The following is an 11,910-nucleotide window of genomic DNA, read 5'->3' as shown; positions in this document are numbered from 1 at the left end:
CACGAAGTTGTGCATGACCGCAAGTGAGCGGACGTGAATCAAAGAATCGTACGAATCGACACGAATAGAGCTCGAAGTTAGGAAAAAACTAGTGTATATTGTGTGTGTGTAATTTATAAGTCTTCTCGCTTCGGTGGCGGCGGTCCACACGGCTGTAGAAGCTTCTACGAGACAAAAGATGTCACAAACAAACTCATCGTACATGTACACGTGAACGCTTCCTGTTTACGTGACGTCATCGACTCATCGTGACGCAATCGACGTCGACGACACGATGACGTCACGTAATTCAGTGTGTGTGTGTAGTCGCCGACAAGACGCACCTGCAGTAGGTTGAACTTGACGCGCGCTTTCGTCTCGTTCTCGACGACGCCGAAGTAGCTGAGCAGGTTGTCGTGCCCGATGTACGAGGCGATGCTGTCTCGGTGCTGATTGACGACCCACTCGCTGAAATAGAGAAGAAAAAACCCACAAAATAAGACAGAAGGAACACTACAGTATAGCAACAGGAAGGAACCGCTGCTATCTATATTACAGACTGCCTGATTGGTTAAGGGATTAAAATTTTGCGGTTGGGCAATCTCGTTTCTTGATGACGCATACCAACTACTGACTGATGACTGTACAATGGCAATTGAATTGTGTGAAGACTGTCCATGTAGCCACACTTCTTTGCTTAGTGAACTGCTTCGATTCCAAGTACGTTTTTACTGTTGATTGTAGAGGGGAGGGGAGAGTGAGAGTGAGACAGGGAGAGAAACTATTTCCTGGTAATTGATTTTCGTTTCTATTTCCTTGTATGGTGTTTGAGTGCTTTGGAAGTTGCGTTAGCAGGTAGAGATAGACTAGGTTAGTTAGTTAAGGACATTGGATGATGACATAAGGCCGGGATTAGAAAATTGTGATGTAGCCCTGTTATAGAGCAATGCTTGGTTGGCTATTGTAATGAAATATCGTGTAATGGCAAGACACAGGAATAGACAAAAAAGACAGACAGACAGACAGACAGACAGACAGACACACACACACACACACACACACACACACACACACACACACACATCCACCAACCCACATGCACAAACACACACACACACACGCACGCACACACACACATCCACCAACCCACACGCACAAACACACACACACACACACACACACACACACACACACACACACACACACACACACACACACATTGTCTGTCCATCCATCTATCGTCCATCCATCTATCGTCCATCCATCTATCGTCCATCCATCTATCGTCCATCCATCTATCGTCCATCCATCTGTCTGCCTACATGTCTATCTATCTGTCCATCTGTCTATCTGTCCATCCATCCATCTGTCTGCCTACATGTCTATCTATCTGTCTGTCTGTCTGTTTGTCAGCATCTGCCGGTCTGTCTGTTTGTCAGCATCTATCGGTCTGTCTGTCTGTCTGTCTGTCTGTCTGTCTGTCTGTCCAACCATCTGTCTGTCCAACCATCTGTCTGTCTGTCTGCCTGCATGTCTATCTGTCTGTCTGTCTGTCCACTGGTGTAGCAGTCCTCAAGTTTGGAGGGGCTGATCAATCAGACTGCCAAGCCATGCCCCATTTTTTACTTCTCTTTTTTTTTTACGTCCACAGCATGAAAGTCAGCCATTGCCGGAGAAAGTGTGATGGCCATGTGCACTTCACCTGTCACGACTTTCACACTGGCTTCACCCTATTGGAATGCTCATGTGTTGTATCAACCAGATAGTTCAAATCGTCGTCGCATGGCAATCTGAGGGAAACATCCCGATGCTACGCCAGTGGTGTGTCTGCCTCCCAAGCTGCCTGCCTACCTGCATGTCTGTCTGTCTGTCTTTCTACGTGTCAATCTATATGTCTGTGCGTCAATCTATATTCTGTCTGTTTGTCTGTCAATCTATATGTCTGTCTCTGTCTGTCTATGTGTCTGTCAATCTATGTCTGTCTGTCTGTCTGTCTGTCAATCTATATCTCTGTCTGTTTGTCTGTCTGTCTGTCAATCTAAATGTCTGTGTGTCAATCTATATTCTGTCTGTTTGTCTGTCAATCTATGTCTGTCTCTGTCTGTCTATGTGTCTGTCAATCTATATGTCTGCCTGTCTGTCTGTCTGTCAATCTATATGTCTGTCTGTCAATCTATATGTCTGTCTGTCTGTCTGTGTGTCTGTCTGTCTGTCAATCTATATGTCTGTCTGTGTGTCTGTCAATCTATATGTCTGTCTGTATGTCTATTAATCTATATGTCTGTCTGTCTATTAATCTATATGTCTGTCTGTCTGTCTGTCTATTAATCTATATGTCTGTCTGTCTGTCTGTCTATCAATCTATATGTCTGTCTGTCTGTCGCTCTATCAGTCAACAGTCACTGTCTCATCACACAATGATCTGCTCAGTGCAAAGAAAAGACTCTCATGACAAAGACACTCAGTCTTCCATACATCCGTTTCTCTCTTTCAATTGATGGTGTATCTTTGCTTCATACCCTTCCCTCAAACACTACAATTACTAGACTTCTAAATTTTGTGGTCAATAAATCTCCATCAGTTAACTTAATTAATTAATTACTCAGTCAGTCAATCTGTTTTCTGTCTTCCTGTCCACCTGTATTCCATCTGCATAAGTCTGTAACCCTCCGTTCTCCACAAATCCATGTCAGTCAATCCGAATTCAACACGACAACAAGAGAAATGAATAGAGAAGCACTAACCAGGGTTCGGAAAATTGGTCCAACTAGTTGTCGTCATTTTTAGGTTGACAAATAACAAGTTCGTAAAATATGATTAACTTTGCAAACACTCTGACAGCTTCGAAGCAAATGCAATTCAACCTGTGGATCATCAAGATTACCAAGATTTGACTGGGACTCCAAGATTTTGTCAACACGTTTAGCTGTGGAGGACTTAAAAAATTCGACCAATCCGTGGACTGGTGGGAAAACGTGGAGGTGCAAATGTAGACTAGCTAGGTGTTGTTTCTATGTGCTAACCCCATATGTAAGACAAAGGACTAAACACCATGTACAGGACGGAAGCCCGATGGCCGAATTCTTGTAGCACAGCTACCAAACAAAGAGGTGAAGTCTCATGATGACATCACGTTCGTCTATTGGTCAGTAATGACACCACTTCTTGTCTATTGGTCAGAATAGCTTCATTTGCATCTGTGCTAATCGAGTATAAATACGGTCATACTGTTGGTCATTAAACGACTACTATACCCTTAGCCCGGATATCCTGGCCTCGGGTAATTAGCCCGGATATCCGGGCCTCGGGTAGCACAGCAACAGACACGTCACGTGGCAACAGCGTCCTCGCAGTCCCCGGATAATAAACTCATTCAGAGCGAATTTCTCGCCGTAAAACAACACCAATCATCATTCTTACTATCTCGTTGTATCTGCGTGGCCTGTTCCTACATATTTCGACTGCACTAGAAGACATCGCACGAGAATTCTCATCGCAAAATCGTCAAACGAAAACAGGAAAGTCTTACGATGCTCGAGCTGGCTGTGAATGTTGTATCGCTCGGCCTGCAACAGCAAACACACATTACGATCGCATTCAACTTCACACCAAGACGACACAACGACGAACGCACCGCTGACATGATGCACTTGCACTTGTGAACGCACCTGGAAGAGTGTCCCGTATTAGGTGTCCCGTATAATAAATGTCCCGTACAATATAGCTTTGGGTTACACGAGTTAGAAACCACAAAGCTCACAAATTTTTTAATATCAACTGCACTATCGTGTCTCTTTACATGTCAAGCTGTTAAATGACTGTTTAAAAATAAACTCTTCATGGTAAGGTGTGCCTTCATTGCAGCCCCTTTTGCATGTGTACACGACGAGTGTCCCCCAGTCGATGCTTGGCTCGTTCAACGAGTCAACCTTCAAATAGTTGAGCAGCTGAGGCATAACCTGAGAAAAGTATGATAAAAGTTGTCAATGTATCAATGCACAGATGAACTGACTTGGAATTCAAAGGTTCGTTCTGATCCACAGCTGCAGTGTGGGACGTCGTGCTGTAGACTCGGTGTCTTGTCTGATACCCACAGTGGCATGCCATGTCTTTGATATCTTAACACCTATTGGCATTAAAACCATGTAGATAGTTACACAAACATTGCACAAAGTCTTTCCTACTGTCACTGAAACAGACAGACAAACACATAGACAGGCATGCAGACAGGCATACAGACAGAAAGACAGACAGACAGACAGACAGATAGACAGACAGACAGATAATTTATTCTCATACAGGTTCTACTTGTACATATGCTAGGATTTTTAAAATACAAATCAGTCCTTGCAAACAACAAAGTCATTAACTAATGGACTTAACTTTGAATGTCAAAATCAAATAATCTATCTAAATCACCATGATTAGGTGACAGTTTTGAAAGTTTTCTAAGGATAACTTTGGCATTGCATCTTTGCAGAATTGTAGACAAACAGACAGGCATACAGACAAACAGGCAAACAGACAGGCAAACACATAGGCAGGCATGTAAACAGGCATACAGACAGACAGGCAAACAGACGGACAGGCACAGACAGACGGCATACAGACAAACAGACAGGCAGGCAAACAGATACACAGACAGGCATACAGACAGACAGGCAAACAGACAGGCAGGCAAACAGACAGGCAGGCAAACAGATAGAGAGACAGGCATACAGACAAGCATACAGACAAACAGACAGGCAGACAAACAGATAGACAGACAGGCATACAGACAGGCAGGCATACAGACAGACAGGCAAACAGACAGACAGGCAGATAGACAGATAGGCAGACAGACAAATAACCCAAAGACAGACTGACAAAGGACAAACACAAAAATCGACATACAAACAAACAAGCAAAGTGATAAGCACACAGAAAAATAAATAGACAAATACAAAACAAATAAACAAATACAAAATAAAAGCACACACACTTGCTCACTCACTCATACTATACCAGTACAAATGTAGAGCAACCAAATCAGTAAAACGCCAACAATAGGGCCAAGCTCTACAAGAAAATCACGCCATGTGAAGCAACCTCCCATTGGCATAGTCATTGCCTTTGGAACTTAGACATTCATTCCAATAATATTCACCAGTTTTGTGTTGATTATCTTGGCATTCTCTTCAATCGCTCACACAAATACACACCTCATGCATACACACCAATACACACGTCATACATACACACCAATACACACGTCATGTATACACACCAATACACACGTCATGTATACACACCAATACACACGTCATGTATACACACCAATACACACGTCATGTATACACTAGCCTCGTACCAGACCCTCTCGTGCCGTCGTGCCCGGTTCCCGTATAACACGACAACGCCTGAGAGGGTCTGGGATCATACCGCCTACAGTTTATGCTATTAAATGATCAAACTAGCTTGTACGTCACCAAGCCTCAGGCTACTAATACAGTTAGTCTAATAATTATTCTCATGTGTCACACAGAATGTCTTGCAACAGACTTGACCTTCCATTCGTACTCTACTTGTTTCCTTTCAGTGTTGGTATCCTGTCTCTACGCAAGCTCTACGTATTTGCCAACCTCTCTGGGAAAGAGGACTTCCTCTCCAAGAGACTCTAGAGCGGAAGTCAACACCGTGTCTGACGGCATGCTCTGCCAGGCTCCAAATGTTCCCGAATCGTACTCGAGCTTCCCGATTTGTATTGTTCTCGTAGCCTAGCACAGTAATAGAGCGGCGCCTAGTGCATCCCTAGTCCAAGCTACCTAGACTGCTGATTGAATCGCATTGGACCTCACAGCTTCAGATAACGTAAATCGAACTCAGGATCGAGCTCCCTCTGTGAATGAATCTCTTTCCATGCGGCAAGGTGGGTCTCTTCTCATGCAGCTGTACAGGAACAAAATGTAAACAGTGAATGTATGCAATCGAATATCACAGCTAGCATAACTTTGATGGAAGGATGGATTCATAATTAACTAAGAGCATGAGAGTGTTGACATTGGTGACGTGGGGTGACACTTAGATGACGTGGGGTGACACTAGGTGAAGAAAGTAGGCGGTATGATCCCAGACCCTCTCGGCGTTGTCGTGTTATACGGGAACCGGGCACGACAGCGCGAGAGGGTTTGGTACGAGGCTAGTATACACGCCAATACACACGTCATGCATACACACCAATACATTTGTCATGTATACACACCAATACACACGTCATGCATACACACCAATACACACGTCATGCATACACACCAATATACACGTCATGCATACACACCAATACATTTGTCATGTATACACACCAATACACACGTCATGCATACGCACCAATACACACGTCATGCATACACACCAATACACACGTCATGCATACACACCAATACATTTGTCATGTATACACACCAATACACACGTCATGCATACACACCAATACACACGTCATACATACACACCAATACAAGAAAACAACTAACAAAATACACATGCAGACCGTTTCTCTACTACCAAATCTATTTGCTGCCAACTAAAATGTCCTAACAGAAACTCAATCTGAGACACATGAACACAAACACACTAAACAAATGATAAAACCGGAGAGAGAAACGAGAAAGCGACGATATCTTCACCTGTTCTGGCTCTCTGCTAATACGATCTTTGAATCGACGAAATGCCTTGTCACACTCAACATGCTTCTGCTCAGCAGCTTCCCTTTCAAACTCCTCAACATCTGCTGCTTCGGCTACGCCTGAACCCTCTCTCTTCACAAACTCCTCATATTCTCTCATTCGCTGCTCGTCGGTCTTCTCCTCATCCACCACTTCGGGTTCTGTCTCAATCACAAGCTCAAGTTGAGGGAAAACAGCTGATGCAACAACACATTGCCTTTCTGATGTTTTTGTCTCGTTTCCTCCTTGTGACTGCGACAACCTTGTGCACTCCTCCTTGTGACCATTTTTCCAATGAATTATCTGATGCTGCCTGCTACAGTACTTCGCTGTGTGACATTTAGCACAACTCTTTTCACCCAGAAATCCACACACCCAACACAAACGAGCAGCTTCAAAACGTTCGTCCACTTGTCGTTGCTCGGACTCGGGATTGTCTTCGTCCGGTGGTTCAAAACTGTAGAAGACGTTCCTCCTGGGAAGTTGGCAGCGAAACACGTGGAAACAGCGCGCACTGTCGGTGACGTGACAAGATGCAGAGAGGCAGCAAGTTAGAAATATAGTACGATGAAATGCAATGTCGTCCTCCGTATCAGGGGCATAAATCTAGATAAAAAACACAAGCACACACAAAACGTCAAGCAATAAAATAGTAAAAAACACTAAAAATTTATGGTCCAATGGTCAGATGAATATACTAGAAATACAAAAGATGTAAATCAGTGCAGCTCCTCTAAATTTTAATTAAACAAAAAACGGCGTTTATTCAAGAGCGTTGTTTAATCAAAAATTACGGTAATTTATAAAATTATTAATCAATTTAATTACACCTCGCGCGTACTAAAAACCGGACTACGAGGCTACTATTTCCATCTCAAAGTGAGTTATACTAACACCAACGATTGCGCACAGTACAGCACTCAAACACTCAACTCTTTACACACCTGCAGCAAGAGAACTGTAGGCTCTTTGCATAAGCCACAAGCGACTTCTCTCGATGACGGCAAGTTTGCTTGATCTAGCCAGGCTGGCGTGCCGCCTATCTTACTCGGAAAGTAACGGCTAACAAGCAGACGAACATCACTAGGCTCCACAGCAAATCCCAACTCTACACATGTCATTATCCGGGCATAACATTATCCGGGTACGTTGCAGTTAATTGTAAATTAAAATCCCGTATAACGCTAAAATTTTTAACAAAGTAAAAGCGGAAAGAAATGTTTGTATTGAGTTACTAAACGCAATAATTTAATTTAATTTTTTTAAAATATATTAAATTTAATAATTAATTTTCAAACTTAGATACACAAACTTACGTTACATCCGGGCATATCTTAATCCGGGTAAGTCAATTACTGTAACATATAATTAATTAATATTAACAATTTCTAAATTTTTAGAGACACACCTGTACATACCTAAACTACACACATACATACAAACACACAGACAAGCACTAATGTAAGTTCTTCGTTCAATTACTAGCGAAGTGTACTGTCCACTGTACAGTACAAGAGAAAACATTGTAATTCCAACCGTCTAGCCACCCGGATGTCTCTTGCACTCCCGTCGTCGGGCATACCATTCATTGTTCCTGCGGCTGTCATCTCCCACGCCTCTCGAGCTTATGGCGAAATCGATTCGCGAGAAAGTCCAGGCTCTCCGCGTCGCCACCGACGATGCGAGAGACCAAGCTGACGAATCAAAAAGGCTCCTCAGGGAGGTACTAGACCGTGAGCACGAACTCGAGAACAAGAAAAAGCAACTGCAACGCAAACTCAAGCTAACAGAAGACGACCTTGATCGCATCGAGTCGAGCAGCGACGACAAAATCGAGCGACTCGAGAGAGACCTGGAGAACGCAAAGCGACGCGCAACAGAATCTGAGGCGAGGGCGGAAGAGCTCGAAGCCGAAATCGACGAGATGGAAGCACAGCTAGCGAAGGACAAGTGCGAGTACGATGAGGTGAAGCAGGATTTCGAAGAGACATTGCAAGAACTGAACGCTCTATAGGGACATAGTGTAGTCGCTTGCGAGCTTGTGCTGCATGTTTCTGTTTGACACGTAAGTGTGTATTACTACTGTTTCTGTCCTCGAATCGGCTTGTGCTGTTGGACTTTTGGACACTAATTTTTGTAGCTGTTAGCGAGCTGCGATGAATGGAGAGCGCGTGGAATGCGACGCCGGACGACTTCCGGTTTTGTGGATCTGTCGTGTTCGGATGCGTCTCACTCGTCGAGAGTTTACAGACGAAACGTCATGCATCAGATCGCTAGTTTTATACTGTCGTGTCTGTCTGGTAGTGTATTCTGGTGTCCTTGTCCTTGTCCACCACGGGTGGGTAGTGCGGTGTGTTGACACACCGGGTCACCCCGTGGTGGGGATGCTAGCCTCAGCAGCCAGTCACAACAGGATCTCGGCCAGAGCTCTTGGTAATGTACAGTTTAACAACTTCTTCCGCGTTAGTCGGGTGTATTCCTATGGTAGACGTAATTTGGCTCATTGGCAGACCGCCGGGTGCTCTAGGAAGAAAAAAACAGAGCAAACTGTTAGCTAAATTAAGTTAACACAAACCACTAAATTTTCATTGTAATACTCATGTGGAATAATAGCTAAAATTCTAAAATATTTTTGAGTTGGACATGGAAGGAAATGTTGGACCTACCAATACAATATGTACAGGTACCATGCAGTGGTGCCCAAAGACTGACAAACTGTCGTGTTAATGAAATAAGAAATTAATAAACTTTGTATTACATCTGTGTTACATTGAATATTATAGTATGTGGATTGTTGTTTGGGATTAGACTGACTTTGCATCTCTAATGCCTGTGGTCTTTTGTGATGACACACTACAGTGGATTGTTGTCTCAGTGGATTGTTGTCTCAGTGGATTGAAATAAGTTGTCCATAAATGGGCTAATATGCATGTGTTGGGTAGACTCACTACTGAGTGCCCCTGCCACACACATTGTAAACATACTAGAAAGCCTACTTGCCTGACAAACTGACTACTATACTACTTCAGGTAATGCAATAGAAACAGAGGACAAGCTTTTGACAAGAACAGTGTGAGTCCTTGGTGATTCACTGTTGGTGTACATACCAATTCCTGCAGCATAATATGGCAAATGTAAGTTCAATAACTACACCAACTGACTGTTCCACGATTTGCAGCAGCAGACCACAAATCCAATGAGAACATACATATGTATGTACCTAATGTGGTATGCAGACAGAAGAGCAATATATGTATTACCAACAACTCATCACCAAGTACATCAGGCAGTATGTAGTTGTTCCCAGACCCCGTCCTTCCCTGTATTTATAACAACTTCTCCCCAATAACTACGATGCATGAGATACACATCAACCATGAAATTAACCCAAGCAGAAGAAAGTCTAGAGATAAAACTAAACAGATATAATACTCAGAAACTTCCTCTGTTCTCACCTCTTGAATTAGACGCACTTAGATTGTATATATATTGATTCTACCCTAGTGACTAGTCTGTTTCTAATATCCAACCTAAAGTATGCTTTACTGATTAGCCTGAGTACTGTTTATCTCCATTATAAGTGTGGGCATGCTAATTGAAAACCATGCAGAGACCGACAACAATAAGTCCAATATCAAACCTCATGGCCACTGCAAATCCTTGAATGACTTCTCCTGCATTAGGACCAAGGAAGTGAATGCCAACAACTCGATCATCGTTTCCCTCTCGAACACATACAGTCTACATACAGTCAAATCAATAGATAATCATGAAGAACGATATTAATATCAATATCAATGATAATCACACCTTGATGTAGTGGTCTTCTAATTGGTTTTCCCTTTCGGGAGGAATAGTGAGTTCAAGTGGGTGATAAAAGGCATGATAAGTTTCTATGTTTTCGCTGCCAAATTGGTTTATTGCTTTTTCGGTAGATAAACCAACACAACCATATTCCATGGGAGTGAAGACAGTTGTAGGAATCTAGAAAAGAATACAAACATACAAAATTGCAGAAAATGGGCATGAAAGCAGACGAACAGAAAAAGACAAACAAACAGAAAAACAAACAAAGAAACAGACAACAAACAAACAAACAAACAAAGAGAGAAAAACAGATGATAACACAATATCCCAAATGATTACATTATTATAGTCCATGTTGTGTGTAGAATTTCCAAACAGCCTTCGAGACAACAGCTTGCCTGCTTTTATAGCCACTGGTGTCAGCTCTGGTCGACCCTATAGTCAGGCACCAACATGTAAGACACCAACATGTAAGACATCAACAAATCAAAACCAGACACAAACATACATCAGCTGCGTCTCCAATGCAAAAGATGTGAGGTACCGTCGTTTCGTCTCTTTCATCTACGATTACCTTTCCAGATTCCACATCAGTCTCAACACTTACAGCATCAAGACCCAACGCTTTAGAATCAGGACCTCTGCCTATACAAATTAAAATTCAAATGAATGGAGGTATGCCAACACAAACATCACAAGCAATACAAATGGTCAACAAAACAAACAACACAAGATTCAAGCGTTGACAGTGATGAATAGGACAAATCTAGGTGGTTGGGTATACGAGTAACGTAATTGTTGTATAATACAACAAGACAGCTAAAGCTTTACTAACAAACCACAGAGTGTCTATAAATTACAATTTACATTACAACACATGTCACATTGAAAATATCTAGGCTACAAGTTTGTGCATCTGGGCATAAGCACCTCTGGATACGCCCTTGAGTTTGATCGGTCGTGTACATGCAGAGGTACTGTACAAGCAGACCTCCAACTGAAGTGGGTCGTTTCCCCCTGAAACACCACCCCATAAGCACGCGCCTGGGTTGTTGTAGCAAACTTGAGTTGTAGTAATTATGCAAATATCTTCACCAATTAGCACCTAACAGTGACATATCCTCAAGCAAGACCTCATCCCATACTTCACAAATAAGCTGACATGATAACGGGGTGGGGTCATACAAGAGTAGGTATGGTGATCAGGTATAATGCACACAGTCTCTTGAGTTCATGTTAACAATGTGACTGTCAATCAGTAAAAATGCATGTACACTGTACATCGTGCCTCACCTGTGGCCACAAGCACAGTGTCAAACACATCTTGAAACACGCCTCTCTGCATAAAACAAATTCAAATCAATTAGCAATGTCGTTGTCTATTGTTTGATGTACCTCCAGTCCGCCTTCATTCTGATTG

At 42.8% G+C, this 11,910-nt stretch overlaps 4 protein-coding genes across 5 annotated transcripts in view; 1 reads left to right on the top strand and 3 right to left on the bottom strand.

Moving 5' to 3' along the window:
* Window positions 1–13: 13 nt before the first annotated feature.
* Window positions 14–3,671, bottom strand: LOC134177826 (splicing factor 3B subunit 5-like). The gene is made up of 5 exons (XM_062644608.1): window positions 3,614–3,671; window positions 3,509–3,545; window positions 3,400–3,445; window positions 324–447; window positions 14–164 (listed from the first exon to the last, which is right to left on the bottom strand). The coding sequence occupies exons 1-5, from the start codon at window positions 3,620–3,622 to the stop codon at window positions 114–116; spliced, it is 267 nt and encodes an 88-aa protein (XP_062500592.1). The 5' UTR covers window positions 3,623–3,671; the 3' UTR covers window positions 14–113.
* LOC134177824 (programmed cell death protein 2-like) lies at window positions 3,666–7,805 on the bottom strand. The gene is made up of 4 exons (XM_062644606.1): window positions 7,628–7,805; window positions 6,645–7,289; window positions 3,992–4,105; window positions 3,666–3,938 (listed from the first exon to the last, which is right to left on the bottom strand). Exons 1-4 carry the CDS (start codon window positions 7,802–7,804, stop codon window positions 3,762–3,764), a joined length of 1,113 nt encoding a protein of 370 aa, XP_062500590.1. The 5' UTR covers window position 7,805; the 3' UTR covers window positions 3,666–3,761.
* A 435-nt stretch (window positions 7,806–8,240) lies between these two features.
* Window positions 8,241–8,896, top strand: LOC134177825 (tropomyosin alpha-1 chain-like). The gene has a single exon (XM_062644607.1). It carries the CDS (start codon window positions 8,311–8,313, stop codon window positions 8,695–8,697), a length of 387 nt encoding a protein of 128 aa, XP_062500591.1. The 5' UTR covers window positions 8,241–8,310; the 3' UTR covers window positions 8,698–8,896.
* Window positions 8,897–9,030: 134 nt separating this feature from the next.
* Window positions 9,031–11,910, bottom strand: part of LOC134177822 (thioredoxin reductase 2, mitochondrial-like) — an 8,502-nt gene continuing 5,622 nt past the window's right edge. For both annotated transcript variants that reach the window (XM_062644603.1, XM_062644604.1), the window contains 7 exons: window positions 11,886–11,910; window positions 11,784–11,829; window positions 10,999–11,135; window positions 10,830–10,925; window positions 10,494–10,667; window positions 10,324–10,424; window positions 9,031–9,206 (listed from right to left, as the gene is read on the bottom strand). The exon at window positions 11,886–11,910 is cut by the window's right edge and continues 122 nt beyond it. In XM_062644603.1, coding sequence (XP_062500587.1) covers window positions 9,077–9,206; window positions 10,324–10,424; window positions 10,494–10,667; window positions 10,830–10,925; window positions 10,999–11,135; window positions 11,784–11,829; window positions 11,886–11,910 — 709 coding nt within the window. In that variant the 3' untranslated portion in view covers window positions 9,031–9,076. The remainder of the gene's footprint in view (window positions 9,207–10,323; window positions 10,425–10,493; window positions 10,668–10,829; window positions 10,926–10,998; window positions 11,136–11,783; window positions 11,830–11,885) is intronic.

The sequence above is a fragment of the Corticium candelabrum genome, chromosome 3 (assembly GCF_963422355.1).
Source record: "Corticium candelabrum chromosome 3, ooCorCand1.1, whole genome shotgun sequence".
Taxonomy (NCBI): domain Eukaryota; kingdom Metazoa; phylum Porifera; class Homoscleromorpha; order Homosclerophorida; family Plakinidae; genus Corticium; species Corticium candelabrum.
This window is presented reverse-complemented; position numbering and strand designations above follow the sequence as displayed.